The 27,992-nt window shown below is 45.0% G+C and overlaps 1 protein-coding gene across 1 annotated transcript; it reads right to left on the reverse strand.

The window, feature by feature from the left end:
- Positions 1–27,983, reverse strand: ppm1h (protein phosphatase, Mg2+/Mn2+ dependent, 1H). The gene is made up of 10 exons (XM_080841564.1): positions 27,739–27,983; positions 21,321–21,483; positions 20,015–20,377; positions 15,152–15,264; positions 14,350–14,434; positions 13,926–14,044; positions 6,292–6,355; positions 3,977–4,084; positions 1,395–1,546; positions 1–1,201 (listed from the first exon to the last, which is right to left on the reverse strand). The coding sequence occupies exons 1-10, from the start codon at positions 27,969–27,971 to the stop codon at positions 1,054–1,056; spliced, it is 1,548 nt and encodes a 515-aa protein (XP_080697690.1). The 5' UTR covers positions 27,972–27,983; the 3' UTR covers positions 1–1,053.
- Between the last annotated feature and the right edge of the window lie 9 nt (positions 27,984–27,992).

Genomic DNA, 27,992 nt, shown 5'->3' on the forward strand with positions numbered 1-27,992 from the left:
TTGTCACTTATGGGGAGTTTCCTTGTCAAAATAATCACTTGGACTGCATAAGGAGCTGATGCATAACCCAAGTGTTACTGTGCTTTCGGGCAACTAATGTCCCAATGTTAACACGTGCAAAGGCACCCAAAGTGCTTTCGACCAATAGTTGACAGACTATTGTTCATTCGCACCATGTGAGTAAGGGTAATGGTTTAAGCAGTTCCACTTGGGGTGCAGCGCTAAGTACGCACGGTCTGAGCGCCGCTCCCCTGAGACTCAAGGAATCCTTCAGCCCTCTCTCTCTCCAAATGAGACCTGTGGTATTACAGTATACCGGGAGTCTGACAGCTCTGTTTAGGTTAGTGTCGGTGGAAATATACACACAACAGATGGCCACTCATACTCTGAGAGAGAGAGAGAGAGAGACGGCAATCTGGCTGCGGAGGGGAAACCATCTTGATGACTTGTAAGCAACTTTGATTAGTCTATTTAATTTCTGCACGGGCTCTCCGTAAAAACAGGACACTTGAAACAATCTTTCACGTAAGCATTCTGGGGGAAAAAAGGTTTAACATTTAAATCTAATCTTTGATGATAAAAACAATATATTAACAATGTTTATTTAATAATCCTGTTCCGTTTAAAAATATAGCCCTGTCCCAAACTTTTTGACCACAGTGAAATGAGCTCTAAATCATCTCACATTGTTAAAATAAAGAATGGCCAACGCTTTGGCATTCTCACACCCTCTTTTGAGACGGCACAAAGACAAGTCAAGCCCAGGGATAAAAATGGCTAACAATGAACCATGTTCATCAGTAGCTTTTCAAATCTGTGCCAAATCTGACACATACAAAATGGTGGCACTGAAGAGGGTCTCTTGCATCCTGAGATCTTCTGTTGTGACAAAACAAAATAGTTTGTCACCCTCTGGGTGTCGAAGGTTGAGCGTTTGGATCCCCTTCAGTGGATTGAATCTGTTGGCTTTTCATGGCTCAAATGGGCTTTGGGGCCTCAGGTTTTCACATAATATGTGGACACTTATTTCAGTTACCCCCGAGTCCACGTTGGCTAGATTTGCCTGTTCCCATATAGAAGAGGGATGATGTACACAGAGATGTCATCTCCAGAGCCGAGGCGGTCATTAGCGATCCTCCAGCCCCTGTCTCTAAGCACCCCTCGAGCTCTCATCACCAGGTCCTGTGCTGCCATAGTGTATCTAGGAAACACATTGAAAAAATGACTACAAATCACCACACAGTTTAAAACCATAATCTTGAGTCAAAGGAAGATTACGTGTCTTCACAAGATTAACTGTCAGCCTTTCTTCTTTTAATATCACAAATAAACCAAAGGACAGTGTTTGCATTGGCAATATCATTCTGGTTTCACTGTTATGGAGGAAAACTTGCCTGTTCTGATCATCTGGGTCACAGTTACCAAGGAAACAGGTGACAGCCTCAGCCACATCATCATTGGAGAGCACATCCCACAGGCCGTCGGTTGCCAGTATCAACACGTCATCCGTGCCGTGCTCAAACTGGGTGAGGGGATACACCTTCACCTTTGAAAAGGTCAGTTATTTCAGAGATATGAGGGTACCTGGAGCAGCCTTTGAGAAAGGGCATATTGATTGATTGATTGATTGATTGATGATTGATTGATTGATTGATATTGTGTCCACTGTCAGGAAAATCCACAAAAAATGGAAGCTTAGGTTGGACATTCTCACACATATCCTGTTTCTATTTCTAGTGATGAAAGCCCTGCTTTGGTGATCCATGAGAATGTAATGAACGGAGACACCAACTTTGTAAAGAAGACGGTGGCCTCGAGTTAACCCTAAATAAACAGCATTAATATTTGAAGATATTTGACCTTTTCACAAATCTATTCAATGGTCTGTGTCCTTCCTCTTCAGCTAACTCATTCGTATTCCTCTTCTCCTTGCTCAGAGTGTCTGGGCGTGATCAATTACCTCACAGGAATAGCAATTATGCCTTCCTCTGTGACCTCTTTTCTGCTTGGCTGGCACTCGCAAGTGATGGCAGTGACCACACGCGTGCCCACTATTTCACCCCTCCCTCCCGCACAAGAGCCTCCCGATACACCAGAGTCACCTTCACACAGCCGCGGCCATTGATCTCCTCGCGACAGTGACATGCTGCCACAAACACTGAATTGGATGCCTGCGCTGAGAAAATGCTCTGTAACACGCCGCAGTCCCCCCCCCCCCCGCGCCATGACTAAACGCAGCCACACACCCAGGTGGAGAGAGAGCAGGGGGGGGAAAAAGTGTCTATGCAGAGACTTGACTGCAGAGAGCTTCCATCTGATTAGCTGTGGAGACAACACAAGCTTTTCAGGGGCAACATCTACTCTGACAGGGGAGGATTTGTTTTAGCACCTGCACACATCATAGAAGCGCTCACGGTCTTTACTCTCCTTCCTGAGCTGCAAACTTTTCAACAGAGGCGCTACAAGTCGACACTCTGACCCGGAGTTCAACTGTCGGGATGCGCATCTTATTACTGTGCCGTACAGTTTCACAGCGAAAGCATATTTAGAAGGCTGGGGAGATATAACGCGTCTCGGCTCAGGGAGATAGGTTCAAAGGGATGGGGAGAGAGCCGGGAAAAAAAGTGTCTATGGATAAATCCGTGAAGAGACTTGACTGCAGGCTGAACTGTGACTGAACTCTGAGCAGAGTGAATAAAAGATCAAGAGAGCTGTTGGAGAAATCCGACCCATGGTGATTACTAGCACACACTCCGGCTGCGCAGCTCATGCGGTCGGGAAGGGTGTCTGACGGCCCGGGGGGGGGGTGGATATGGGAGTGTGTGGATCGTGGAATTTTTGATTAAAGGCAGATTAAAAAGAGGTCACTTTCAAGAAGTGAGCGGATGGGTTCCTCTCCACACAACTACCACGTCTCGAGTGTAAATGCACAATGCGACTCTTATCTTCTCACATTGTCACAACATTTAGCATTAGATAATGGCTCTCGAAGCACAGACACATTCAGACACCTGCTATATGTAATGACACATCCCCAATCACATCGCCTACTCCAACTCATTAAAGAATAATGAGCATCGTGCTCAGGTTATTTTATACCGAATGTGTGTTTGGCTGGAGTGTTTGAATATAACTGTCAAACTTCTAGCCCGTACCAGTAGGAAAACTTAATTCAACTTTGATGCTGAGAGAGAGTGGACGGAGGTGCTTAAGGGTCAGATTGTCAGGGTTGTTCTGGGCACTGAGGCATTCTGAGCAAGATGAGGACTAGCAACTGCCTACTTGTGCAAGGCCAAACATAACTTCATCCTTTTCTGGCAATTTGGTTTAGTTCTGAAGAATTAGGTCCGACCTGCAGCGAGAGCCGATGCAATTCATTCCGGCTTACCTTTCATGATGTACTGAACTGGTCTGGAAGAATGCTAATCATTGCTACCCACGCTTAGGCCAAATTCTCCCTGGTTGCAACCTGCTGTAGGCCTATATCATAGTATAGGCCCGGCTCCGTGAGGCTAGTAGCTGCCATTAGAAACTGATCTTGATGTATAACGCTGCAAATCCATGACAGCAACGCGACCCGCTTCCATCGCTTTGAGTGGGCGTGTACTGTCGACCAAACGATGCCACAGTCCTGCAATTTTTAAACAGCCAGAGACGACACCAAACAATCTCATTGGCCGCTGCCGGGGGAAAAAAAAAAAATCGCTCCTCATTTGCATACGTTTCAACATGTTCAAACTTTTATCGTTCGCGTCGCCCAAAACGGTGGTTTACGTCACAATGGATTGGCTCCCGTTGAAATGCATGGGGTTTAGAAATCGCGTTGATCATAACGGTGTCATGGATTTGCATTTGTTGCCACCAGCTGTAGGCCTATATCATAGTATAGGCCCGGCTCTGTGAGGCTAGTAGCTGCTATTTGAAACTGATCTTGATGTATAAGTTATGAAACGGTATACTGATGTGTGTGCAGTACCTCTGGACAGCAGGACAGGAAGGGTTTGATGTAGATGTTGGAGTCGTGCACTTTCAGGTCATGGTCACCTAGGCCCCGGGTTACACCGATAGTAGCCATTACACGTGCCTGAGCAGAAAACACACATACATGGCAAATGAATGGAGGCAAACGGTCCAAGTTTGACAATTACATTCTAGCAGAAGCAAGGGTGGTCTACATGACCTTTGTGTTGGCTGGCAATGCAGTGGACATGCCTGTCTGATCAATTAGTGTTTGGGCTCCAGTTTCTCATGTGAGTCTCATGTGAGTCTCATGTGTAGAGCCTTAATTGATCTAACATGCCCAGTATGTCCAAATGTTCTCGTTAGAGGAAAAACGATACAGGTGCATGAAAATGCTTGTTTTAACTTTTCCGGTGAGTAGATGCATGCAGACACTGTGGTAACCACAATTTACAGCAAACCGGTGGTATGCTTGAGTGGTATGCACAGCTTTGCGGCAGTGTTTACACAAACCATTAACCCTGTTCATTCAGGCAGTTTCTGTTAGAGATAGATAGCCATAAAATCCACCAATAAAAGTCATTATTCTAAATATATTTTCAGAAATGAAAGCTTCTCAAAAATATGATATGCTCTATTAAGGACATTACAATAATCCTGATTAAAATACCACTTGCTGTGAATGGCACTAAAAAGGGTTAGATCTATAAATTGACTGAAATGTCTTCTTTGTATCATCCATTATCAGAACCACTATGAGAACTCAAAAAGCCATGATAAGAAATTGCCATAATTTTTGCCGATTATAGAAAAACATAAAGGAAACCAGATATGTGTAACCAAACAGAAGCATTTCCACTGTATGCTCCATATATACATGTAAGATTTTCTAAATCGTATAAAATTATTTTTTTAAATATCGGGATCACAGCCAAGACGCTTTCATTCATGGTGCCTCGTGGTGGATTGCCTCGTTCCAACGACAGCCTTGGTATATATAAAAAGTGCTTAAAAACTCACCTTTTTTTAATCGGTCTACTAAGTTAATTTGCATGACGCCTTCTCTGTAGTCAAAGTTTTGGTATTTGCTTTTTTTGCATTCGGCAAGTATTACTGCCTTTTTATGTTTTTTTTTTACAGTTATTTTAGATTTAATGATTCATGTGTTACCTTTTTTATGCTTTGTAAGTCGCTTTGGACAAAAAATGTCTAGTAAATACTATAACCATAACAAAAATATAAAACAACCTTATACATTTTAGACTTCATTACAACCAGAAAAAAAATGTCTAGTAAATACTATAACCATAACAAAAATATAAAACAACCTTATACATTTTAGACTTCATTACAACCAGATGAGAAGATTCACCGCGGAGCATTCAGATAAAGCTGTAAATTAACTGCAGAATATATCTGTAATCTAAGTGTCACCCCATTAAAAACAAGTTTCCCAGCTGTCTCCCTATGCGGTGTCAGTCCTCAGTGCCGTCCTCATTTGCACACTGCCTGAAATGTAACTCTTGATTCATTTTTTTCTCTCTCTGTCGGCGAACATCTGAAACAGCTGTCTACCACAGAGGCTGGTCGACTTGAAATGGAATCATAAAAGTGGTGGGTGGGAGAGGGGGAGGCACAGAGAGTGCCTATCGAGAGGAGCTGGAGCCCGTATGTGGAGGAGAAAGATGTAGGAGTCTTTCAAAGTGCTGGCGTTCCTCAGGCCGACAACGAGAAATATCTTGTGATTAATTGTTTACTATTAGGCCAAGCAGCAAACTTTTTTTTTTTTTCGCCTCCACCGCTTGTCTGGCACAAAGCCCACTGTCTTCGACCCACCATTCATGTCCCTGCATGACTTTAAAAAAAGATAGACTTGATGAAGTAGGCATTTTCAAACACCCCAGTTTCATTAATGAGGGTAGGTAGAGGCCAGTGCGCATTCAGGTTATATTTCAACTTTGCCTTTGGACTCAACACTCTAGCTTTTGGCACCTCCTTCTGACCCCCCAGCCAGCAAACTTCTTATTCAGCACAATCAGCAATTGCTTTCAGTCTAACAAAACTGTAATTTGTCACACTCATTGACCCATATTTTTACAGAGTAATTAATGAAATACAGTATGTAATATCTATAATACACATGTTTAATGCGGTTTTAACTGAAAGGGTATACTGCATTGAAGTAATGAATAGAACATGGTTCCTCATTTATATTGAGCAAGCAGTTTGTAAATGTCAGAAGTTGACAAATGTCAATAAGTGGACCTTATTTTTTGTCGAAAGCCCCGCAAGGCCACAGGATAATTATGTCAGCAGCACAGCATTTCTTACCTTCTTCCCTTCCCCGTATATTAAAGGAAACTTCAGGTCGTCGTCTTCTATGGTTTTATATGCCCTGCACAAAGGAGAGGAGGAAACTGTAATGGGTTTTTGCTTTATGGCAGACAGTGTACACATGCTCCAGGAAAACCGCTCCGAGGCTTCACAAGAAGGTGAGAGATTGATCACAGGGGTGGGTTTCCCCAAAGCCTTTGTAGTGGAAAAGCCATGTTGACCATTTGTAAGAACTGCAGTAGAAATGTGGTAATAGTGGTAACTACAGTTCAGTACAGTTCAGTGGCAGTGGTATGTCAGAGGATTTTAAGAACGTTGTTGAACACATGAGCTTCATCATTAGGCTGTGTGTCCAGACTAAGTCTGGGGTAGGGATGAACTACGGTGGAGTGAGACCTACAAGACAGACCTTTCATCTCTCCTGCTGCACCAAGCAGGCGGAAAACCCACTCCGCAGCTCATGCGGTCGGGAAGGGTGTCTGACGGCCCGAAGGGGGAGGGGGGGGGGGGGGGGGAGTGTGTGGATCGTGGAATTTTTGATTAAAGGGCAGATTAAAAGGAGGTCACTTTCAAAAAGTTAGTGGATGGGTTCCTTTCCACACAACTACCAAGTCTCGAGTGTAGATGCACAATGCGACCCACTCCGGACTCACACACTAAATAATGCTAGTGATTTTGTGCTTGGAGCAATATTATATGTAGGTGTTAACTGTTTTTTAAGGTACGTTTCTGTAGGTAGCCAGTTTTTTTAACGAATAATGAATGTTGAGGGTATCTAGTCATGTGCAGGGCTGGACTGGCAATCTGGCATACCGGGCGTTTTCCCGGTGGGCCGAGGTGCAATATGGGCCGAGAGTCCCGAATTTATAATTTTTTTTTTTTAAATTAAAAAAAAAAAAAAAAAAAAAAAAAAAATGTTCACATATAATGGTCTGACCGGCTGGCCCACGAAAGTAGTTCATGAGCGGCCCTATTGACACTGGGCTGGCCCAATCACATCCCCTGGGCTGACCCAACACCAACCCCTTTTGGTTTGGACCTGCCTACATAATGCATTAGGACGGGAAACAAACTCAGAGTGGCCCATGGCCTTGACATGCTTGACAAGCGCATGCTAGTCTGCGGCCCATTGGCTGTCTTCTTTAGTGACAAGGGGCTCGTCCAATCATATCAACAAACATCTTCTACCTTTGGCTTGGGCGGTGCACAGAAACGCACGTTTCGTTAGAATCCTCCAGTCCAAAATGGAGAGAAACCGAAAAGAGGGTGCGGAGTAACTGCGAGATAAGAAGAGGCTTGCTTTTCAAGCCTACACTGCCAAATGTGCCAAAATATCGGAAATGTTTGCCACGGCAGGGCCATCATCATACCGTGGATGAAAGTGATACTGGTGGCGACAGCCAGGGAGATACGATACAACGACCTACGGTAAGCTTACTGATCATTAATTAAAACGTCTCTAAAATATGTTTGACTTAGGACCTATGTTCTATGGCCAAGTTCGTTTGCATTGTAAATACAAGACAAGTCTGTAGCTGTTGCTAGCCCTCAGCCTACTCTACTCTGAAACAGCCAGCCGTTAGCCTACACTCTATGTTGTGTGTTTGAGTGGTGGGCTAGCCCCTTAGCCTATTGGTGCGCGGTGCCATGTCAATGTTCCGAAAGCCCAGTATTCCCAAACCCTGGTATTCCGAAAATATGCCAATTTGTCCAGATAGCGAATTATGATAGCCCGTTATACGCTCCAGTTTGCCCCCCGAAGTTCAGGGGCGTGGTACAAACGTTAGTGCCACCTCATCAAGCGCGTTTCCTACAGGAGGAAATAGACTCCCTTCTAGGAAAGGGAGCAATACAGTCTGTACCTCTCGTAGTCGAGAACAGGGGGTTCTTCAGTCGCTATTTTCTGGTTCCAAAAAAGGACGGAAAATATCGACCGATCTTAAACCTCCGTATTCTGAACAAAGCTTTAAAGTGTATGATGTATATTGTATTGTATTGAATTTAGATTAATTAAGACCACCACCTTAACACACAAACTCTTGTTGAACTCATCAAGAAGTAGGTTCAGTGACGTGCGGTGAGACAGCTGTCTTCTGTAGCTTCTGCGAGCCCATGAATCAATGTTTCGTTGGAATCATGATGTAACGTTGTTGTAGCGGGAATACAGCAATGCTATTTTCTAATTGGCAGGGCATATGATTCTAGACTTCGCTGAAGCGACTGAAACGGTGAATTTTGATCACATTCAGCGAAAGTTAACAGGTAAAACGGGAGAAAAATAGGGCGTCTTTAGGCCGTCCTGCCTAAAAGTAGGGCGTCCCTCTTCTTATTTTTTTGTAGACTATAGGGCAGACGCCCTGCTAGCTAAAAGCCTGGTTGGTGTGTAGACATTCGAGAGACCAAAGGGTGTGTTATCGAATTAAGTGGGCCGGTCTGGTTCAAAATGCCCGGGCCGATTTTTTGTCCCAGTCCAGCCCTGGTCATGTGGTATATTCATCCTCAAATTCATTTTAATGGGATGTGGTCATGTGAACACATTTGTCAACCCTACTAGCTGCCCTAAGCCATTCACTGTATAGGTCTGTGCTCTGGGTCAGAAACCAGTTAAAATGGAATGGCTCCTAAAGCAAACTTCACCAAACGAAACCTACAAAGGAAACATTCAGATTTCTGAGAACTAAGGACTTGTGATGTAGTTGTGCAACTAAGAGACGCGCTAGTGACGTGCAGGTCGGGTATAATGAGTACTCTGTGGACTCTCTGAGCTGCCTTTGAATCATTCGTCAGACACGAAATGCCAATTCAAAGTTCAGGAAACAAGTGTATTTAGACAAATAATGATTGTGGTCGACAGATGTTGCGGCACTGTAGGCTTTCATAGTCCTGAGCCAGAAACTAAACATTGGATTAGAACATCATCTGTTGTTTCTATGACAACATGTTCTAACGTTACATCTAATCGCGAAAACAACAAAGTAAACACAGCCACACACCGGGACCACGGCAACACACCAGCACGCAGAAATTTGAGTTGCTATCCAATCGGACTGCGCGAGCACGTCTGTGCCCTTTCATTTTTTTTTTTATGTATGCGACAAGCACACATTTTGTCTGTTTGACTTCATCTCTTGTCGAGCAACAATTGTCTTTACTGAGAGTAAATGGAGAAACATGCATCCAGCTCCTCATTTATAGAATCACGCATAGTATATTACCACGGAAACATACAAAACTTTCCTCCTTTAATTTGTGTTAAATACATCCAAATCAAGTACTGTGGTGGTGTCAACAGAATAAACTGAAGGCATCAGACATTCAGAAATGAAATGGTAATTATTTTTATATCTTCTAAATGTGTGACATGAGAGACTTTTCTTACTGTAGTCACAAGGGGGATTAGCGAAGCTTTTGGAGAGAAATGTGCAGATAGATTACTGGTTCCACCACGAGTGCCCATATGCGCTCTCACCAGGTGATCTTTTGCACTCAGCACTTTCAGGCTGCTCGAGCCGGAGTCATCGCAGGAAGCGACGAATCCCAAAGCACACATCCAAGCCCACTCTTGGGTCGCACTCAACTCCGACTGAGTGTCGTCTATTTACCAACACGACTGAAGCTCCACTTCAAGAACATTTGTGGCTTGAGCGAAATGCTCAGTGACTGAACTGGGGAAACCGGCAACACAGTCTGTCTCCACATTGTATAAAGTATGTACACAAAAAAATAAATCACTGCCTTCTAATTAGCCAAGAGAACCACAACGATTTGGTTTGAAATTCCATAAAAAATGTACAGACTTTCGCAGTAAACAAGAAAATGAAGGACAAGAAAAATCATGTTGTGTCCCATCATGCATCTATCAGCATTCATCATTCATCCTATAAGAGATGAATCAGAACCCTTGTCTCTGCAGTGGATGGTCATATCTTAGATCTCATACAGACATTCATACATTCATTTAGAGTACACAACATACTTAATTTGTTCAGTTGCCACACAACTGGATTGGCTGTAAACCATGCTAACCCTATGCATATCTGCATAATGCATCATACCTTATTATAACCGTACGCGTATTTGCATAATGCATCATACCTTATTATAACCGTACGCGTATTTGCATAATGCATCATACCTTATTATAACCGTACGCGTATTCGCATAATGCATCATACCTTATTCTAACCTTATGCGTATTCGCATAATGCATCATGATTTGTGTCTGTGTCATTCCTCTGGCTACCTGGCAGTCATGCTAAATTAATAAATACGCTTCTTTGCTGACACTATGTTGCATAGCTACAGACCACAGGGAGATAATTTGTTAGTCAATATAATCAAATATAATGTTGAAAAATATAGCATTCCTGATTAACTTCCCAATCTAACCTATGATGGTGTTCAGCAAACCAAGTGCCTAAACCATCCCCTATCATCCTCTTTGTCATCCCCTTGGTCAGTTGCGAGGTAGGAATGCAGGTGTGGGCGGATTCACCTACCCACCTGCCTGCTAGTGTGGATTTCTTCTTTCAAGGAGACAAGCTGGTGATGTTAAAGTAAATGTTTTATGACCTTGTGAGGATTATCAGGAAAAGGATAGTATACAACCCTCTTCTAGTTGCATCACACTTCAAAGCTTTCATGTAGTGATACCGTATCTGCTGGTCAATAGATTTGAGGATTGCCTGCCACTAGCTCATCAACCATCATTTAAATCATTATTATTTTCCCTTTCTCTCTCCAATATCCTAACCTTACACAGACACACTAAATATTGCTTTAAAAAAGCAGCAACAAAAGTACAGATAATCAGTTGCTAATTAGTCTCCTAATTAAATTCCTACTGACATTTCAACTGGAAATTCAGCTCAATCATGCTTCCATTCCAATTACATAGGCCAATTAAAGCGGCCGATATCAAGCTTGTGTAGCAGTCGTTACATCACCATGAGATACACTGAGTCAGATCACATCCCACTGAGCCCCCTACACGGAGACGTCACCTCAGACAGAGGCCATCAGAGTGAGTTCAGAGTCACTTCCCATCTCAATCAGAGGGATTAGTTTCAGGATAGGAGAGCCCTTGGGAATTCAGAGGAGTCGTATTGCTAAGGCTTCCACATTTTGTTTTGACATGTCTGTCTGTATGACAAGATAAGATTGTGAAAGATAGGGGTCTATTTGCCCACTTTATTCATCACCTCCAGCCACTCTTTTCCACTGACCGGTATGGGATGGTACCCCTCAGGATGAGCACCTGTGTGGTTCTAAAGACGTACTCATCGAAGGTAGGCAAGGTAGTCTGCAGTTGTGGTGGGGACTTCACCTGACGTGACTAATTTTTGGCAACAATGGATGGCTCTTGCTATGTATGTGGTATTCTCACATGGCCCTGTTCACCAAACATTTGGAGTTCAGTGAGAAGTGACTGCCAACACATTCAGACTTGGTCAGCCATATCAATGGCAGCCATTTTGATTTTCAATCCATCTCTAGTCTACCTCAGCTATGGTAGACTGGCAAAAGGCTAGATCCTATAGAGATAGTGGCATGACTGGAGAAAATGAGGAGGAGAAGAAGGGGAGGAGGAGAAGGAGGGAGATAGAGAGAGAAAAGGAGGAGGAGGAGGAGGAGGAGGAGGGATGGAAGGGCGGAGGAGGAGAGAGATAGAGAGAAAAGAAGGAGGAGGGGGAAAAGGATCGTAACTCAGATGCTGGTGGCTGGCCCGACAACAGCCTGCCGTGGCATTTGTACTCGCAGAACATGCCCACTGCAGAACATACCCACTGCAGAACATGCCCATTGCAGAACATGCTCCCTGCAGAACATGCCCATTGCAGAACATGCCCAATGCAGAACACGCCCACTGCAGAACATACCCACTGCAGAACATACCCATTGCAGAGCATCCATCATGCCCACTGCAGAGCATCCATCAACTGAACACAGCCCCCAGACAGCACCGCCTGCCAGTCTCAACAGCCTTCCATCTGCAGTGCGAATTTCAGAGCCAGCTGGGTCAGGGGAAAACAGGCGTGGAGAGAAGCACAAGGAGAAGGGATGAGCTGGCTTCAGAAAGATAAAGAGAAAAAGGTGGATGAGAGAGAAAGAGAAGCGAAAAGTAGGTGATAAGGTAAGGCAAAAGAGGGGGAGAACGAGAAAGAGAGAGAATGACACATACAGTCAGGGGGAGGGAGGAGAGGAGAGAGAGAGAGAGAGGGACATGGAGTGAGACAGAGAGACGGAGAGAAAGAGACAGATATGCGGTGATGGAGAGGAGCTGGAGGAAGGTGGGGGGAGGAAAGCGTGTAAAAATATGAGCAGTGAGAGAAGCCAGAGGCACAGCCCTGCATTCTTAATCAGACTGTGGGCTCAATCACGTCCCAAAGGTGCACCAACATACACACAGACAAGCAAGCTGACACACACACACACGCGCCTCAAACACACACATACAAACAGACATTCTCTCTTACAATGCCCACACACACACACACACACACACACACACACACACACACACACATTCAAGCAACAGAAGAGCTAACATTTGCAGAACAGTAAGCTATTTTGATGCCAAACATCAGTCAAACCCCGCCCTGGGATCTGCCAAACACTCAAGACAAACACATAGCGGCCGACTAACCAACCGAGTGACACTCCCAAACACATTTCCATGAACATCTGTCCCAGACCGCTGTCTTCGCAAGGACCTCCAGTGCACACAAAGCACTCACAAAGCCCATCTGGTCTGACAAGTGTCTGTCGCGGGCCCCAGCTCTCCCCCCTCCATACGGGGCGCCCTCTCGGGGGCCATGTTTGATAATTCATCACTTGTGATCCCCCATCGCTGCCCTCTGTCTCCTCCCATGCTGGACCAGTTAATGAGCAGCTTTGACCTCGCTGCACGTCTCACTATCTCAGCTGCGATCAGACACCCTGTCTCTCCCACTGTGAAGCCGTGGACACCGACTGGATTATGGCTGGCCGCTTCTGCGCGATCGCTGTGTTACAACCAACTACGCCAATTAAAACTGAGCTGACACGGAGTAACTGCTATCAGACGGTGGATCCAGTGAGGCCAAAACACACACACACATTACAGTGAAAGATGGCGGGTTGGTCTTTTAAAATATCCATTCAGATCCGATTAAAACGTATTTAAAAAGCCTGTTACAAACAATCTATTAATCATCGAGTTAAAACACTGGACAGAGTTGGAAAGATTACATTTGGCCCAGTGTTTTGTTTGGACTTTGAAAGAGAAGTGGCATTACTGTTGGCTGGCACACTTCTTATAACATAACTTATTTTTCACGAGGGGAGAAGGTGGAAGAGGCGGTGAAAATAGGCTGACAGTATTCACAAACTGGTGGCGTTTCTACGTAGGCCGCCCGGGGCGGTGACTCAGAGCTTTATTCATAGAACCCACGGCCGTGCGTAGAGCAGGACTCACCATCCGTTCATAGTGAAGTCTCTGTAGAGCATCTCTCTCTCTCTCTCTCTCTCTCTCTCTCTCTCTCTCTCTCTCTCTCTCTCTCACACACTCTCACACACTCTCACACACTCTCTCTCTCTCTCTCTCTCTCTCTCTCTCTCTCTCTCTCTCTCTCTCTCTCTCTCTCACTCACCATCCGTTCATAGTGAAGTCTCTGTAGAGCATCCTCTTGCCCACCTCCTTCCTCTGCACCCGTCTGGGGAACTCCAAGTGCGTAAACTCGTTGCCCAGCAAGTGAGGCTGCATGAAACCCTGTCCAAACAACAGAAAAACAGAGAGAGAGAGAGAGAAAAAGAGAGAGCGAGAGAGAAAAAGAGAGAGAGAAAGAGAGAAAGAAAAAGAGAGAGCGAAAGAGATAGAGAGAGGTGATTCCATCTGCCTGTGCCTTCAAACGTGGGAGCTCAAGCATCCCTCTTTCTGACAGAACCTGACTCACTACCCCCCCACCCCCACCCCCACCCCCCCGGGTTCTGTCGTTTTAACATCTGCAGCGGGCGGCTGAGTTGCATGATGGGGCTGATCATACAACAGGCGCCGTCAACAGCTTCTCCCCTCACCAGAAACTGGAGCCTCTGGCGCTCTGACTCCGGGGTGAACTCGGTCGACATGGGGATGATCTCGCCATTGCGGACAATGATGGCCCTGATGGATGAACAAAGAATACATGCATTACAGACGACACATGCACGGGGGCATGGCCCTGCTTTCTGCAGGCAAACAGTAAAATAGAGACGAGCCGAGTGAAACATGGCGTATGACTGGCGCTTTCAAAACAAAGTCTATGGTATGCTTCAAATGAAGAATGACGTCCTTTTATACAGAGGGTCCTCTATTCCGGTGTGGTCTGAGGGGAAAGGCAGGGTGGTATTTAGCCTTTAGGTTTGTATTTACAGTAGTTATGTAAGCGGGACTTTTTGGCCGGAGGTCTGTCTGCACACTATTCCAGAAGATCCTGGACATGCAGAGAAACTCTGATATACAGACACATAAATATGCGCATTGGATACACACTGCATCACCATTTAGACATCCGTGTGTAGATATATAAGGACAGATTTGAATTGAGTTGTTTCGGGAATAGAGTGCATGTTAAGGAGGAATGTTTTTGCAACATCATATTCCCAAACATGTTCAGCTGTGTCTTACAAGACGTTCGCTCATCTCTGACTGGACTGGTTAAGATACCTGCTCGTCGATAAGATAAATCATTACAACACACTCAAACATCACAGTAATATCATCCCACAGATTCCCTATGGAGATTCATGCAACTTTGTCCTGATTGGGCATGTATGCCAACTTTCAGCCATCGTTTTGGCAGTTTCACAGAGACCCAACCATGGGCTCACATGTCCTTACCTGCTGTCTCCAGCATTGGCCACGTAGAGTTTGCCAAGGAAATACACCACGGCCACGGCAGTGCAACCCCCCGTGATGCAGTAAACAGCTTTCTCTCTCTCAATCTGTGCATCCTGTGGAGTTAAAGCACAGCCATGTTATGCTTCGAACACATTTCTGTTCCATAGGAGTGCACTGTTTTCTGCACAGATAAAGACAGAGGTATGATATGATAATGTAGGGTTCTTCCTGAAGCACGTGGATGAAAAAATGTACAGCATGTTAGACAATTAATTATACGAGACCTTCATAAATCAGTATGCGATAAACGGTCAAGGGAAAGACGAAAGCACTCGACAAAGCGATGTCCAAAAAAAAGAAAAAACCCATAGCCAAAGTGTATAATTAAACCCATTAATTATGATAATTAATGCATTCATTTATTTAAAAGTAATTATATTAATTAATGATATTAATAATTGATCAGTCACTGAATTAATTACAAAGTTAGCATTCATTTCAATAAAGCACTACTACTTAGACAATACCTCATGTATGTACCTCATGTACCACATCACGTATAGGGGAACTGAGCCAAAACTGAGTCTTCCTCATACTAGACTGTATAAACCTGGGACTGAAGGATGGCAGAGTTTTCTCATTTTGCATACGGAATAATTACTCGTACTGCCTCTCTGCGATATGCTTTGTCTCTACTGAAAATTACTATCTAAGGACTTTCTCCGACCGTGTCTTAGTCTTACTACACAATGAGTAAACAATGAAAGGCTAAGCCTAAGGTCCCTGGGCCACAGAATTAATACCTAGTGTTTGTGACAAGAGGCGATGGCAGGCAGTCTCAGCGAGCCCTCATCATGTGGTGACTTGGCCATCTGCTTGCTTGCTCATCAGCTCACTGATTAACTATATGTGAGTGAGTATGTGTGTGTGTGTGTGTGTGTGTGTGTGTGTGCGTGTGTGTATGCATGGGCATGGAATGACAAAGTGGCAGAGTCCCAATACCGACCTTATCCTCACATATCCTCCACCTTTACACTCTCTGTGTCATCAAAACACACACACATTAACACACATATGCACGTGCACACACACACACACGCACACGCACACGCACACACATACACATGCATACACACTCAAACATGTGCACACACACACACACACACACACACACACACACACACACATTCACACACATATACTCAAACATGTGCACACACGCACACATACACACACACAACCATAATCGCAGACATACACACAAACTCAAACATGCGCACTCACATACACAAACACATATGCACGTACACACACACACACACACACATGCACGTGCACACACACGTGCATACACACTCAAAGAAATATATTTCCAGACAAACACACAAACTCAAACATGCGCACTCACACACACACACACACACACATGCACGTGCACACTCACACACTCACACACACACACACACACACACACACACACGGTGCGGTTGCCTTGGGAAAACTCTCTGTCACAAATGCTGCAACTCAACGTGTACAACACTATAAATTATAAATATTCAGCCAAGCGCTACATTTACAACATTCAGCACTCAACCCCGTCACACTGGAAATACGCCCCAGCTAGTCGAGGAGCATCTACACCTGCAGAGGGCCATAACATGGAGGCCAAGTTTAGCCTGTTATGTCATTTAAAGTATGTTACGCCTGTGACAACTTCACTTCATGGGTACAGTCTAGCTAGCCCTTCACTTGGTTTGAGTGCTGCTTCTTATGGACTTATGCATAGGACTTACAGGACCTGAGTTACAAGATAATAAATCCACTCACTTTACTGCTTCCTATGTGGCATTATATGACACCATAACAAGTCATTGTCTTGCAAAGTGTTAAGTGTCAATGTTTTTGAGGTTAATTAGATTTTAGTGGTGCAGTCAGTGGCTCACACATGGTCAAGGACAGGTCCATTGGGGGGGGGGGGTCGGAGGTTAAATTGTTTTTCTCTCCAATCTACAAGGCATGAGGTCGGGGACTGAAGGCTCACCATTTCCCACTCGGGTGCCCAAACAAGGATGGCGATAAGCCCCAGTGACAGATGCACCACACCTGATGGCTGCACTTGGGCCCATGTTTATCTGACTCAGGCAGCTTCTCTATAAAATAGGAGGAAAACAAGACAGGAGGGGAAAAAAAAACATGCAGCTTCCACAGGAATGCACTGATTCATGTCAGCGACAAACCGACCAGAGGCGTCGGCTACGAGATAAGCCTCTGAACTCGGAGACACCGTTAGCGCGGAAGGCTGCGCCCATCAAACCGTTCCTGACAGCCGGCAGCCACAGTTTCATCAGGAGAAGCGGCGCTCATGATTAGGTGCCTGGAGAACGGAGGTGTGCCGAGAACAAAGGACAAACGCAGCTTCATCTTCAGAGAGGGAGGGAAGGGTGGGGTGGGTGGTGGGGTGGGTGGGTTGTTGGAGAGTGGGGAGACGGTGCGTCAAGGGCACGGAAAGGGCAAGGAGACCGGAGACAGCGTGGATGAGATGAGGTGTGGCGGTGCAGCGTAAAAGAGGGCTCATAAGCAAGTCTGTTCAGATTTCCATGCCTTCTGTGGTGCAGGTGCAGAAAGAGAGAGAGAGGGAGAGAGAGAGAGAGAGAGAGAGACAGACAGAGACAGAGACAGAGAGAGAGAGATAGACAGAGACAGAGACAGAGAGAGAGAGAAAGACAGAGAGACACAGAGAGAGAAAGAGAGAGCAAGAAAGATCCTGGATGAGGGAGGGGAGCAGAATGTGAGAAGCAACCAGGTCCAAATTTCACCAAACCCCCTGCAGTGAGGAGGCTGTCAAACCTACTCTTTCATATTCCCCATCAGACACACCTATCCTATAAATCATCATGTTATGATCCATGGTTTCAGATGAAAGTAAAATGTGTCTGCCTGTTCTAAAATATTACATATCTAATAAACCGTAGGGCTAATGTGGAGTTGATATTTGATCTAATGTTTATGTTATATTTCTGCCGTACAGACGAGCAGCACATAATTCCATGGCCTACTCCTGCTATCTTATCTGAACAACTCAGGCGGGGTAAAGTGATGAATAGGTAGCGATACTTGATAAAGGGCGCTAGATGGTTCAAAGGAGAGAAGTGCAGCTCCTCGATCAGATAAATGGTTTAGAGCTGCAGAATCCTCAGCCACACTGAGTACAGCTGAAGCAGATGACTCTGCAGCACAGTATGACTTGTAGCTTGCTGCCACCTAGTGGCCTCATAGAGCAATGCTTCGTAATTGGTTAAAAACGGCAGTTTGCCTATTGAGGTGGACTGTGTCAGTAACATACCCTTTTGAATCCCTGCCACTTTCAGTGGAGTCAGTGGTGCATTGGGCCCCACAGATGCTAATACAAGTACATGTATACCCCTGGTCCGAGTGCCAAGTCACACACGCGTGCACACACACACACGCGTACACACACAAACAAAAGCTAATTAGCTTATGACACACATTTCCATTACAAAGACTACTGAAATAGCATGTGATTGTATGGTATTACAGAAGTATTCATCTGCCTCACATGAATACACCTTTCATATCAAGGTCTCTCACCATGCTCCAATTATCAATGACACATAAACCTCTCCAGAAAGGATTGGGGCCCTGCCCTACTGTTAAAAAGGTCCTTTCTGCCTCATGGATTAGATTAAAGTCCGAACTGCCTTGCTGTAAGGGTAGATTAGGGTTCTAGCTGCCTTACTGTTAGATTAGGCTATGTCTGGGATAGAGCTGCAGCCATCTCTTCGAGGCCACTGGTAAAGTGGTTTCCACTGGGAGCTAACCTCCATAGTCCCCCTGATGGTGATGGGGGTTCCGCCCCACCACAGCTTACGACTCCCATCCACTGACTCTTGAGCCAAAATGGCGGGCGGCACACTGGCTCCGATGCAGTGGAATGGCACCATATGCCGCCCATCCCACCCGGAGCAGTGGCACATTATGGACTGGCACCGGCGTACGGGGCAAATCGCCTCACTGTGCCCACTCATCTGGGGTTCTGCTGGCCTTTTTCAGAGGAGGTCACCCTGGGGAGAAGATCGTTGGTCTGAACACAACCCACTTCTGGTCCCCGGCTGTATTTAATCTTGTGAAAGGTGTGTGGAGCTGAATGCTGAGGAGGCGGCCATGTTTAATGATGCCTAATGATTTCATAATGATGCTGAGGATAGCAACGGTCCCCTGCTTCCCCATAACCTTAATCTTCATGCTTCTGCAATTTCAGTAATGGTCATAACACAACAGAGCCTACAGCACCATACACTTTCCCAGGTTATTTATTCACTGTTCTACCACATTGGCAAAGGCTAAATAGCCAAATTGTATTATTTTCCTCCCAAAACAGTTTCATTAAGCGGCACATGACTGTCTTTCCTTACGGGACTGCCTTTCTACACCTGAGAGAACAGGTCAGACAAGACTAATCTACACGTGTGATCAAAATAGCTCATAACCATGTCAAGGGGAACTGTAGTGAAGAGGAGAGAGTAGTCACCCCCCTCGGACTGTAACCTTGGTCTACAGGGTGCTAAACCGGCTTGTGGTATGGCAGTCAGAGCAAATACTTATGTGTAATGACGGCACTCCATCACAGGAACCAAAAGATAAAGTAAGAACTAAGTTCACATCATGAATGCGAAACTACAGATTTGCTAATTACCATAACAAAATTCTTGAACAAGGTGGAAAAGATGATCAGTGTATTTGGTCAGCATAGGAATGAACTAATCAGAAATCATCACAGGACTTTGCGCGCCTGATTACCAAGTCCCCTGAAGCAAACGGTGCCAGCGGGTCTTAGACACTCACCATCTCTTTGAAGGCGTTTTCTATGGCACCGATGACCAGGCTCTCGTGCTGGACCTTCTTCTCCGTGTAGAAGCGCGGGGCCGGGGTGCTGGGGGAACTGGGAGCCCCCCCTGCGGACGCTCGGAGCGAGGCGGCGCGGGTGAGGGCCCGCTGGGAGCCCCCTGGGGACAGGTGGTGGTGGTCTCTGGGCTCCTCGCCCAGGCAGGTGGGCGGCAGGATGGCCGAGTTGCGCAGGATCTCCAGCACCTCCTGCAGGTGCTCCAGGATGCGGTGATGCAGCAGACGGGAGGCCACCACGGCCGCGCCCGAACCCGCATGCCCGTCAAACATCCCCCAGTAGTGCAGCACCAGCCCCTCAGAGTCCTGTGGGAGGAGCAAAACATGGACGCCTCATTACAACCTCTTCCTGGACCACCTTATTTCTTCTTTATCAGCTGATTGCCATAAAACATCAACTTATAGCCCACAATAGGATATGTAAAAACCATTTGGTTTCCGAAACAGTAACTCCTTGTCTGGTATAAATATTCTTCCGTAGTATACATACATTATTTCTTCTCAGTGGAGTTTATGAGAGGAAATAAAGCAGTCAGAGGTAATATCAGCTGGTCTATGCATAACCAGTAACAAGGAAACGCAACTTGCTACACTATTTGTTTACAGTATACACAACATGACCTGCTACAAACTGAATCTGAAAACAGTCTAAAACACCACGCATGACATGGCAGAAAAAAGTATGTGACTGGCAGTGACTGGATTTTAGTGCACAAACTGGTTGACCTGGTTTTGAATAGCATAGCTACAGGGACAGAAATTATTGTTGAGACAGCTGACAGATGCCAAACAGCACATGGAGTGAGAGAAGCAAAGCAAAGCCAAGCCAGACCAAATGACACAAACCAGGGGGGCGGGGAGGGGGGGAGCATCTGCATGCAGTAGATATTCTCTCTCTCTCCTTCTCTCTCTTTCTCACTCTCTCTCTCTGTTTCTCTCTGTTTCTCTCTGTCTCTGTCTCTGTCCCTGTCTCTGTCTCTGTCTCTGTGTCTCTCTCTCTCTCGGTTTCTCTCTGTCTCTGTCTCTGTGTCTCTCTCTCTCTCGGTTTCTCTCTGTCTCTCTCTCTATATGTCTTGCTAGGTACATCTCTTACTCCCTTTGTGATTCTCTTTGAAATTTGAAATCTTTAAGGTAGCCTTGGGACAGTCTTGTTCGCATGTATGTGTGTGTGTATGTGTGTGTGTGTGTGTGTGTGTGTGTGTGTGTGTGTGTGTGAGATCTTCATGTGAACCATGGAGCCATTACTCACAGCGTTCTCTCTGAGCCCCAGGCCCTCTCCGTTGGGCAGGGATGACCTCCTGCAGGCGGTGGGGGTTCGGCTAGGGGTGGAGGGGGCCGGCCTCCTCTTCAGGGCCAGCACCTCACAGCAGGCCTGGTCCTCGTTCAGAGCACTCTTCCCAGCATTGATCACCCTGAGCAACCACAGTGCATTCAGTCATTATTTAACCCATCACTTCACTTCCTGACACTGACAAGATCACTACAGACAGCACTCAGAAACATGATCTATATGAAATAAATGTTTGCTGTCATAAAGTGAATTAATATTGACTGAGCTGAGATTCAATTGGACACTGCGGCCGTGCCCGCATACCCATCAAACAGAGCACAGTAACGCAGAACTACCCCCTCTGGCCCGTCCCGTGGCTGATAACACACATGGCAACCTCCTCACAACCTCTTACCGGATCATTAGGAACACTTTTGGTGTGCCACATGTTACAAGCACACCGTCATTAAGTACTGCATCGCAATATTGACACACATGTGCATACCGGTTTAAAAGGCCAAATTAACCCCCTCACAGATTAAACCTGGGTATACTTTGGACCAGGCCAGAGTATACCCGTCCACGGGGATAAACTGTCCTAGCCCAAACTATACCCGGTGGTGTAAAATAGCCTAGGCCAGGCTCAATGGATTGGTTGACCTCTCCCGCAAGCTTCAATCTGCAGTCATCAACAGAACAGAACTTTATCTTGAAAACAAGCATGATCATTTTGATGTTGTTATCAGTGTTTAACTTTGAACATTTATATTGTAGCAAGGACTTGCTAGTCTTAGAAGTTGAAGTTTCAGGACGTTATGACTTGTATTATATTATGTTACAATTGCATTATGTTTTGGGTATGTGCTTTTATTTTAATGTGTAACACTACTGAGAAGTGTTGTAATAATCTTTGATCTTTGTGGATGTTTTGATGTTCCTATCAGTGTTTAACTTTGAACATTTATATTGTAGCGAGGAATTGCTAGTCTTAGAAGTTGAACTTGTAGAAAGGATGTAGAAATATTTGTCCTTGTGGAAGTCTAAGATTTTTTTCAGTTTTTCTGGTTGAAGTAATAAAAGAATATGTTTTAGAGTTTTGAGATTTAAGTCAGTTAGCTTTCTTACTAAACTTTCCTGACAAAGCTGAACCCCCAATAAAATGTTGAAGAATTTGGTAATTCTTGTGTATATCACTCAACACTACTGATATCATGGGGGTATACTCTGGCCTGAGGGTTATGAATTGGCCTAGGCCATAATATACCCAGGGTACAATCTAGCCTAGGCCCCTTTAAACCCAGTTATAGTCCGGACTGGGGGTATACTATGACTATTGACACCGGTATTATGTCAATTTTTTTTCATGTAATAATTATTGACAGAAATGTATCTCACTAATATACATGTGAACAAAATTAATTAAGTGTATTCAATTAATCAAGTCCAGTTTCTATGCTATTTCAGATTCCTACCTTTTTAATTCATCTCACATCGACATAAATGTTTAATTTGCATTACAGATACTCCATTGATGAAGCGGGCTCATAACCTTTCAGCTTTCTATGAAGTGCACATCCAGGAAGAGGGTGAAGTTCACCGAGGGATAATTGGCTGCTTTCTCTATGGGTGGTTGCCCAGGGCTTCTAATTACTCATAGCAAACAGGATTAAGGCAGTCTGGTCTTTCATCTAATGAATACTGGTCATCAAACGAAGAGCAGCACTGGTTTTCATGGTTACGGCGGTGTTGTCCGAAAGACGTTGTCCGCAATGCCAAGGGGGGCGGTGGGGGGGGGGGCATGGGTCGCAGGAGGGGTAGAGATTTGTGTCAAGTGTCCTGGCTTACTACTGAACTCACAGACCTGCTGGTTTCTCTTTCACCCAGAGACAGAGTCACAGGTTGACAACCAATGAAAACTAGGGCAGGGGCCGAGTCGGAGAGGAGAGGAAGACTCTGCGATGCTAACGGTTATTACTCAGCACGGAGAGGGGGCATTGTCAAACTGCATCGGGGATGCTAGTTTTTCTCTCAGTGGGAAAGAGCCCTGTCTGATTGCTCCCCTGGTGTGGTGCTGTGAGTTTTTTAAAACATAACATTTCCTTCATGGTCTTTACTTTGTTTGGGCATTTTATAGTTTAAAAAATGCTCTATGAGGTAAGTGATACTGTCAGAGCCCTGTCTGATTGCTCCCCTGGTGTGCTGGTGATATAAGCCCCCTCTCTCTCTCTCTCTCTCTCTCTCTCTCTGGCCCGGCCGCAGGGTCAGATAAAGAGTCCCAGACTTCATGCCCTGATACGCTTAACCTCATTCCATCTATTGTGTGCAACAGGCTGAGACTAATGTGGAAAAATTGTTAGGAGGTTTAATGATGATGCCTGATAATGTGACAGTGAGGTTTATTCTACTCTCCTCCAGCCTCACCTTCTGAAAAAGTGTTGGGTAGCGTGACTTCTCAAGAGAGCAACAGCCTACTAACATTTCCGAGAGTATAGTACCATGGTAGGGAACAATGTGACCCTTGTCCTTACATGGGTCACACCACAGACAGGTCAATCAAATAAGAGAACTGGACTGGACAATGCAGGTCATGGGATGCCATTAGAGTCACATCACCCCAGTTTACCCGAAGGGCGCTGACAGTATCACTTACCTCATAGAGCATTTTTAAAACTATAAAATGCCCAAAGAAAGTAAAGACCATGAAGGAAATGTTGTGTTTTAAAAAACTCACAGCAACCACACTTCATCCATCAAAACATTCTTCAATTTTTGTTTTGTTATGTCAACGATACATTATTCTCTCTAAGTCATTGTGGTGAGGGTTCTGCAAAGAACTGCAAAGAAACTTGGCAATCACAACAACAAAAACCCAGCTACCTCACTGCTGGGAGATACAATAGAAACACTTCGGCTCCTGGTCAACAGAGAGGAACTGAAAGCAGGAAGGGATCCATATCCTCTCCACCGGGCTACCACTGCTGATGACTACAAGGTATTGCTGGTTGCCATCCCCAACATTTGCAGTTCACACGTGTTACGGCCCTGATTTGAAAGGAGGAGACAGGGCCCTTGGGGGTAAGGGGATAGAGAAGACATTGACTGTAATCTTCCTTAATTTGTTTTGGTTTGACATCTCTAACGGAGGCCCTTGCTGCCCTCCCATGACACAGCTGAATGTGGATTTCTCATGGAGGACCCCAGGGGTTATGTATGTATGTATGGGGTAAGGGGTGGAAAAGAGGAAGCCAGTGCATGCTGAGATCAGATCAGATCACATGAACAGTTGCTATCCACAATACACGCTAAGCTAAGAGGTGCAGAAACTCAATTACATCGGATTCAAAGAGAAACTCAGACAAAGGCAGAACTGAAAGTAAAGGACACCAATTTCAAAAGCAAGAGAGACACAAAACATCCACACAGCGCTCTACTGTAAAGTAGCATATGAGCACTGTGAGAGCGCACTAGCTGGCAGAAGTCTCAAAAGTTACACTGCCCGGCCCCTGGCTGCCCCCCCCCTGCCAAAGGCAAGTCCGGCTGTTGGTATTGAAAGAGCCTTGTCTCTTCTATGCCGTGATCGAAGCCAACTCATTACTAGACTGGCAGATGAAATAGAGCAAACAAAATCAGGCTCAGCCCGCAGGGCACTGGCAGAAAGACCCCTTTCACCTGCGGAATACCCGTCTGTGATGATAAACATATTACCCGGGGTCAAAACACACATTATGGAGTTTGGCGCTGATGATGTGTTCCGAGAATTTACTAAATAAATTCACTGAAAGGCTGTGTGTTTTTGGGACTGGATATAATTTTGGGTATCTGTTAATATCTGTTAGGTTTTCCACTATGCTTCAAACGTTGACACTGTTTCTATTTGGCTTCACTTGTGCAAAAACAGCACATGCCACAGTGAATGAACTACTGCATCAATCCTGTACTGTCAATCAGGCTGAGTAGCATTTCTTATAACAAAATACATACAGTAGGGTGTCTGTGTGTATTTGTGTGTCTCTGTATGTACATATGTTGCAGACATGCTTCAAAGAAGCTCTGATACATTATTGCGCCCAACTTTCTTAGCTCAGCAAAGGTATAAAGGATTTATGAGATTATAAAAATATTGGACAGTTAGTAAAGGAGGAAGTTCAGATACTTATTATAACCTGAATGATTCCTATGACTGACTCTGTGACTGATGCAGACAAATGTACAGATGACTGAATTGATATGCTGCTCTCAATAGAAGAGCAGTTTACAGATGACTGAACTTGATATGCAATAGCAGTGCAGTGCAAAAGTATGCCCAATGCAAACAGTGACTGTCCACCCTTGGTGTCTGTTGTCATAAATGGGAGAGGGAGAAAGTATGTGTGTGTGTGTGTGTGTGTGTGTGTGTGTGTGTGTGTGTGTGTGTGTGTGTGTGTGTGTGTGTGTGTGTGTGTGTGTGTGTGTGTGTGTGTGTGTGTGTGTGTGTTTGTGTGTGTGTGTGTGTGCAAGTATGCGTGTGCAAGTGTGCGTGTGTGTTTGTGCAAGTATGTGTGTGTGTGTGTGTGTGTGTGTGTGTGCGTGTGTGTGCCTTTGTATGTGCATGGAAGCATGCATGTCTCTCAGCAAAAAGCAATTCCTTGTCAGAGTTGAGTTCTCTCCTCCGCTGCCTCTGGAGGGAGGGCCAGTTAATCTCTGGGCCTCTGCTGGCCTGCTGCCTGAGTGGGGTTTCTCAAGCCCACCAGCTGGAGAGCCAGCTGTTGTCAAAATGACAAGCCTGCTTAAAGCCACCGAGGCCTGGCGCACGCTCCACAGAGCATAGGGTGCAGATTCCCACAGACCCATCGATTTCGTTTCAACAAGAAGTGGGCGCAATCTGGAGCCGAGTGGCAGCCACAGAGTGGCTGTTTTGCACAGTTGGTAAACAAGTCCTAAGCACTACTCTGTCGTGTGCTCATGCCAACGTTGGCATTTTATCGGAATATCTGGGCACTGGATGTGCTTTGTATTCACAGGGCACAGAGCAGTTCTGCATATTAAGTCAGTTCACTTCTTCGGCTGCATGTAAATAGTCTACATGACAGCATATCCACCTAACCACTAAACACCATCCACTGAAAAAACAAGAATGAGAAGAGACTATATTGAGAAATCACTTCTACTTGTAGCCTATTTGATAGTGACATATTCTTCATGAAAGTGTAACGTAAACTTATGATGGAAAAGGAACTTTTGCTATATTACTAGTTTCATCCTTTTTTTCGGAAGTAAAATGACAATTGGCACTCCAACGTTTTGCCTGACTTGCTGTCTTTTGCTTTGAGAGATGAATTTACAGAACGGGTACAACCACATGGACACCACTGAATACCCTGATATCTATCATATTCCCTTCCTGCAGCAGTTGATGGTTTGTTTTCATCCTTACTTGTGCTGTCTCCCAGTGCACTACAGTATATAATAGGCTGCTGTGGAAGAGGAAATACATTCTGCAAGTCTGCATTTGAAAATCTGTATTGAGCAAATCTATCCACATCCTGTTAATGTGCCTACTTGCTAATGGTAGGATCTCACACTCTTTAGTGATAACTTCTGGGTGGGGAGGGGGGGGGGGGTGTTGCTGGTCATGCCCAACTGCTGTCATTAGTTATTGGAGTATGCCAATTACTTAAAATGGACCTTAGTGGTACCAACTAGCTTTGTGACAACTAGTCTAACACTGTTTATTATATATAAATAAATAAATGAGCCATTAACTATCATTATCATGTTTAAATGTGAAAACTGAAAATATGCGTAGGTAAAGAAGTCGAGGTATAACAGTTTGTTTTGAATTATTTCTTGGACTTGGATCAAAGTTCACTTGTTCAAATCAATGCGGTTACGTAGCCTTACATCCGCGAGGACTGGCTCTTCTACTGACGTCTCTGAGGAGGACTGTTTCTCCACATAGGTATCCCTCACTGAAAATCAACTGACAAATAAATATCCTTGATTGTTTTCCTTTAAAGCTTCGCGCTGCATTTTTCACCCATCATCTGCAAAGGGGCCCTCTGCAAGAAGGTTAGGGTATGCTACTGCCTGTGATTGGATGGAACTATTGTAGCTAGGTAGAAAATAAGGGTTATCAAAGCGGTGGTGTGCTATAATCAAAGACATGTTTATTATATTCCATATTTGCAAAGTAGCTTGCCCTGCTTATTTGTACTGCATCTTACTGTGGGCTTTATGAGATCATAAACTCTATTTGATATGGTCGCAGACGAATGCGTTATGTATCAATCCTTTTGTTTTCAAAGGCACAGTATGCAATTGTCATTTAAGAGTCTGCATCTTACACGCTGATAAGACAGCTCCAAACAGGCTACAGAGATGCTGTAGCCTATTACTTTAAGATGGACTCAGCACTTACTCTGCATAACCCGTAGACCACGGCAATCTATTCGTCTCTTTCAAGATGAGGATCGGTCGCGCGATGTGATCCGCCGAGCACTCAATCTCGTCAAGTGACAATCCCAAAAACTCCGGTCTCATGTAGGGGAATTTCAGCGGTAAATCGGAGCTTCCCAGATGATCGCCGTTGGTACCACCAGCCATGATGCCTCCCACTATATTGGCCATGGCCGATTTCATTCGTGTGAACATGGTCCTGCTTCAGTGCGCACC

The sequence above is a fragment of the Sprattus sprattus genome (genome assembly GCF_963457725.1).
Source record: "Sprattus sprattus genome assembly, chromosome: 7".
Lineage (NCBI taxonomy): Eukaryota > Metazoa > Chordata > Actinopteri > Clupeiformes > Clupeidae > Sprattus > Sprattus sprattus.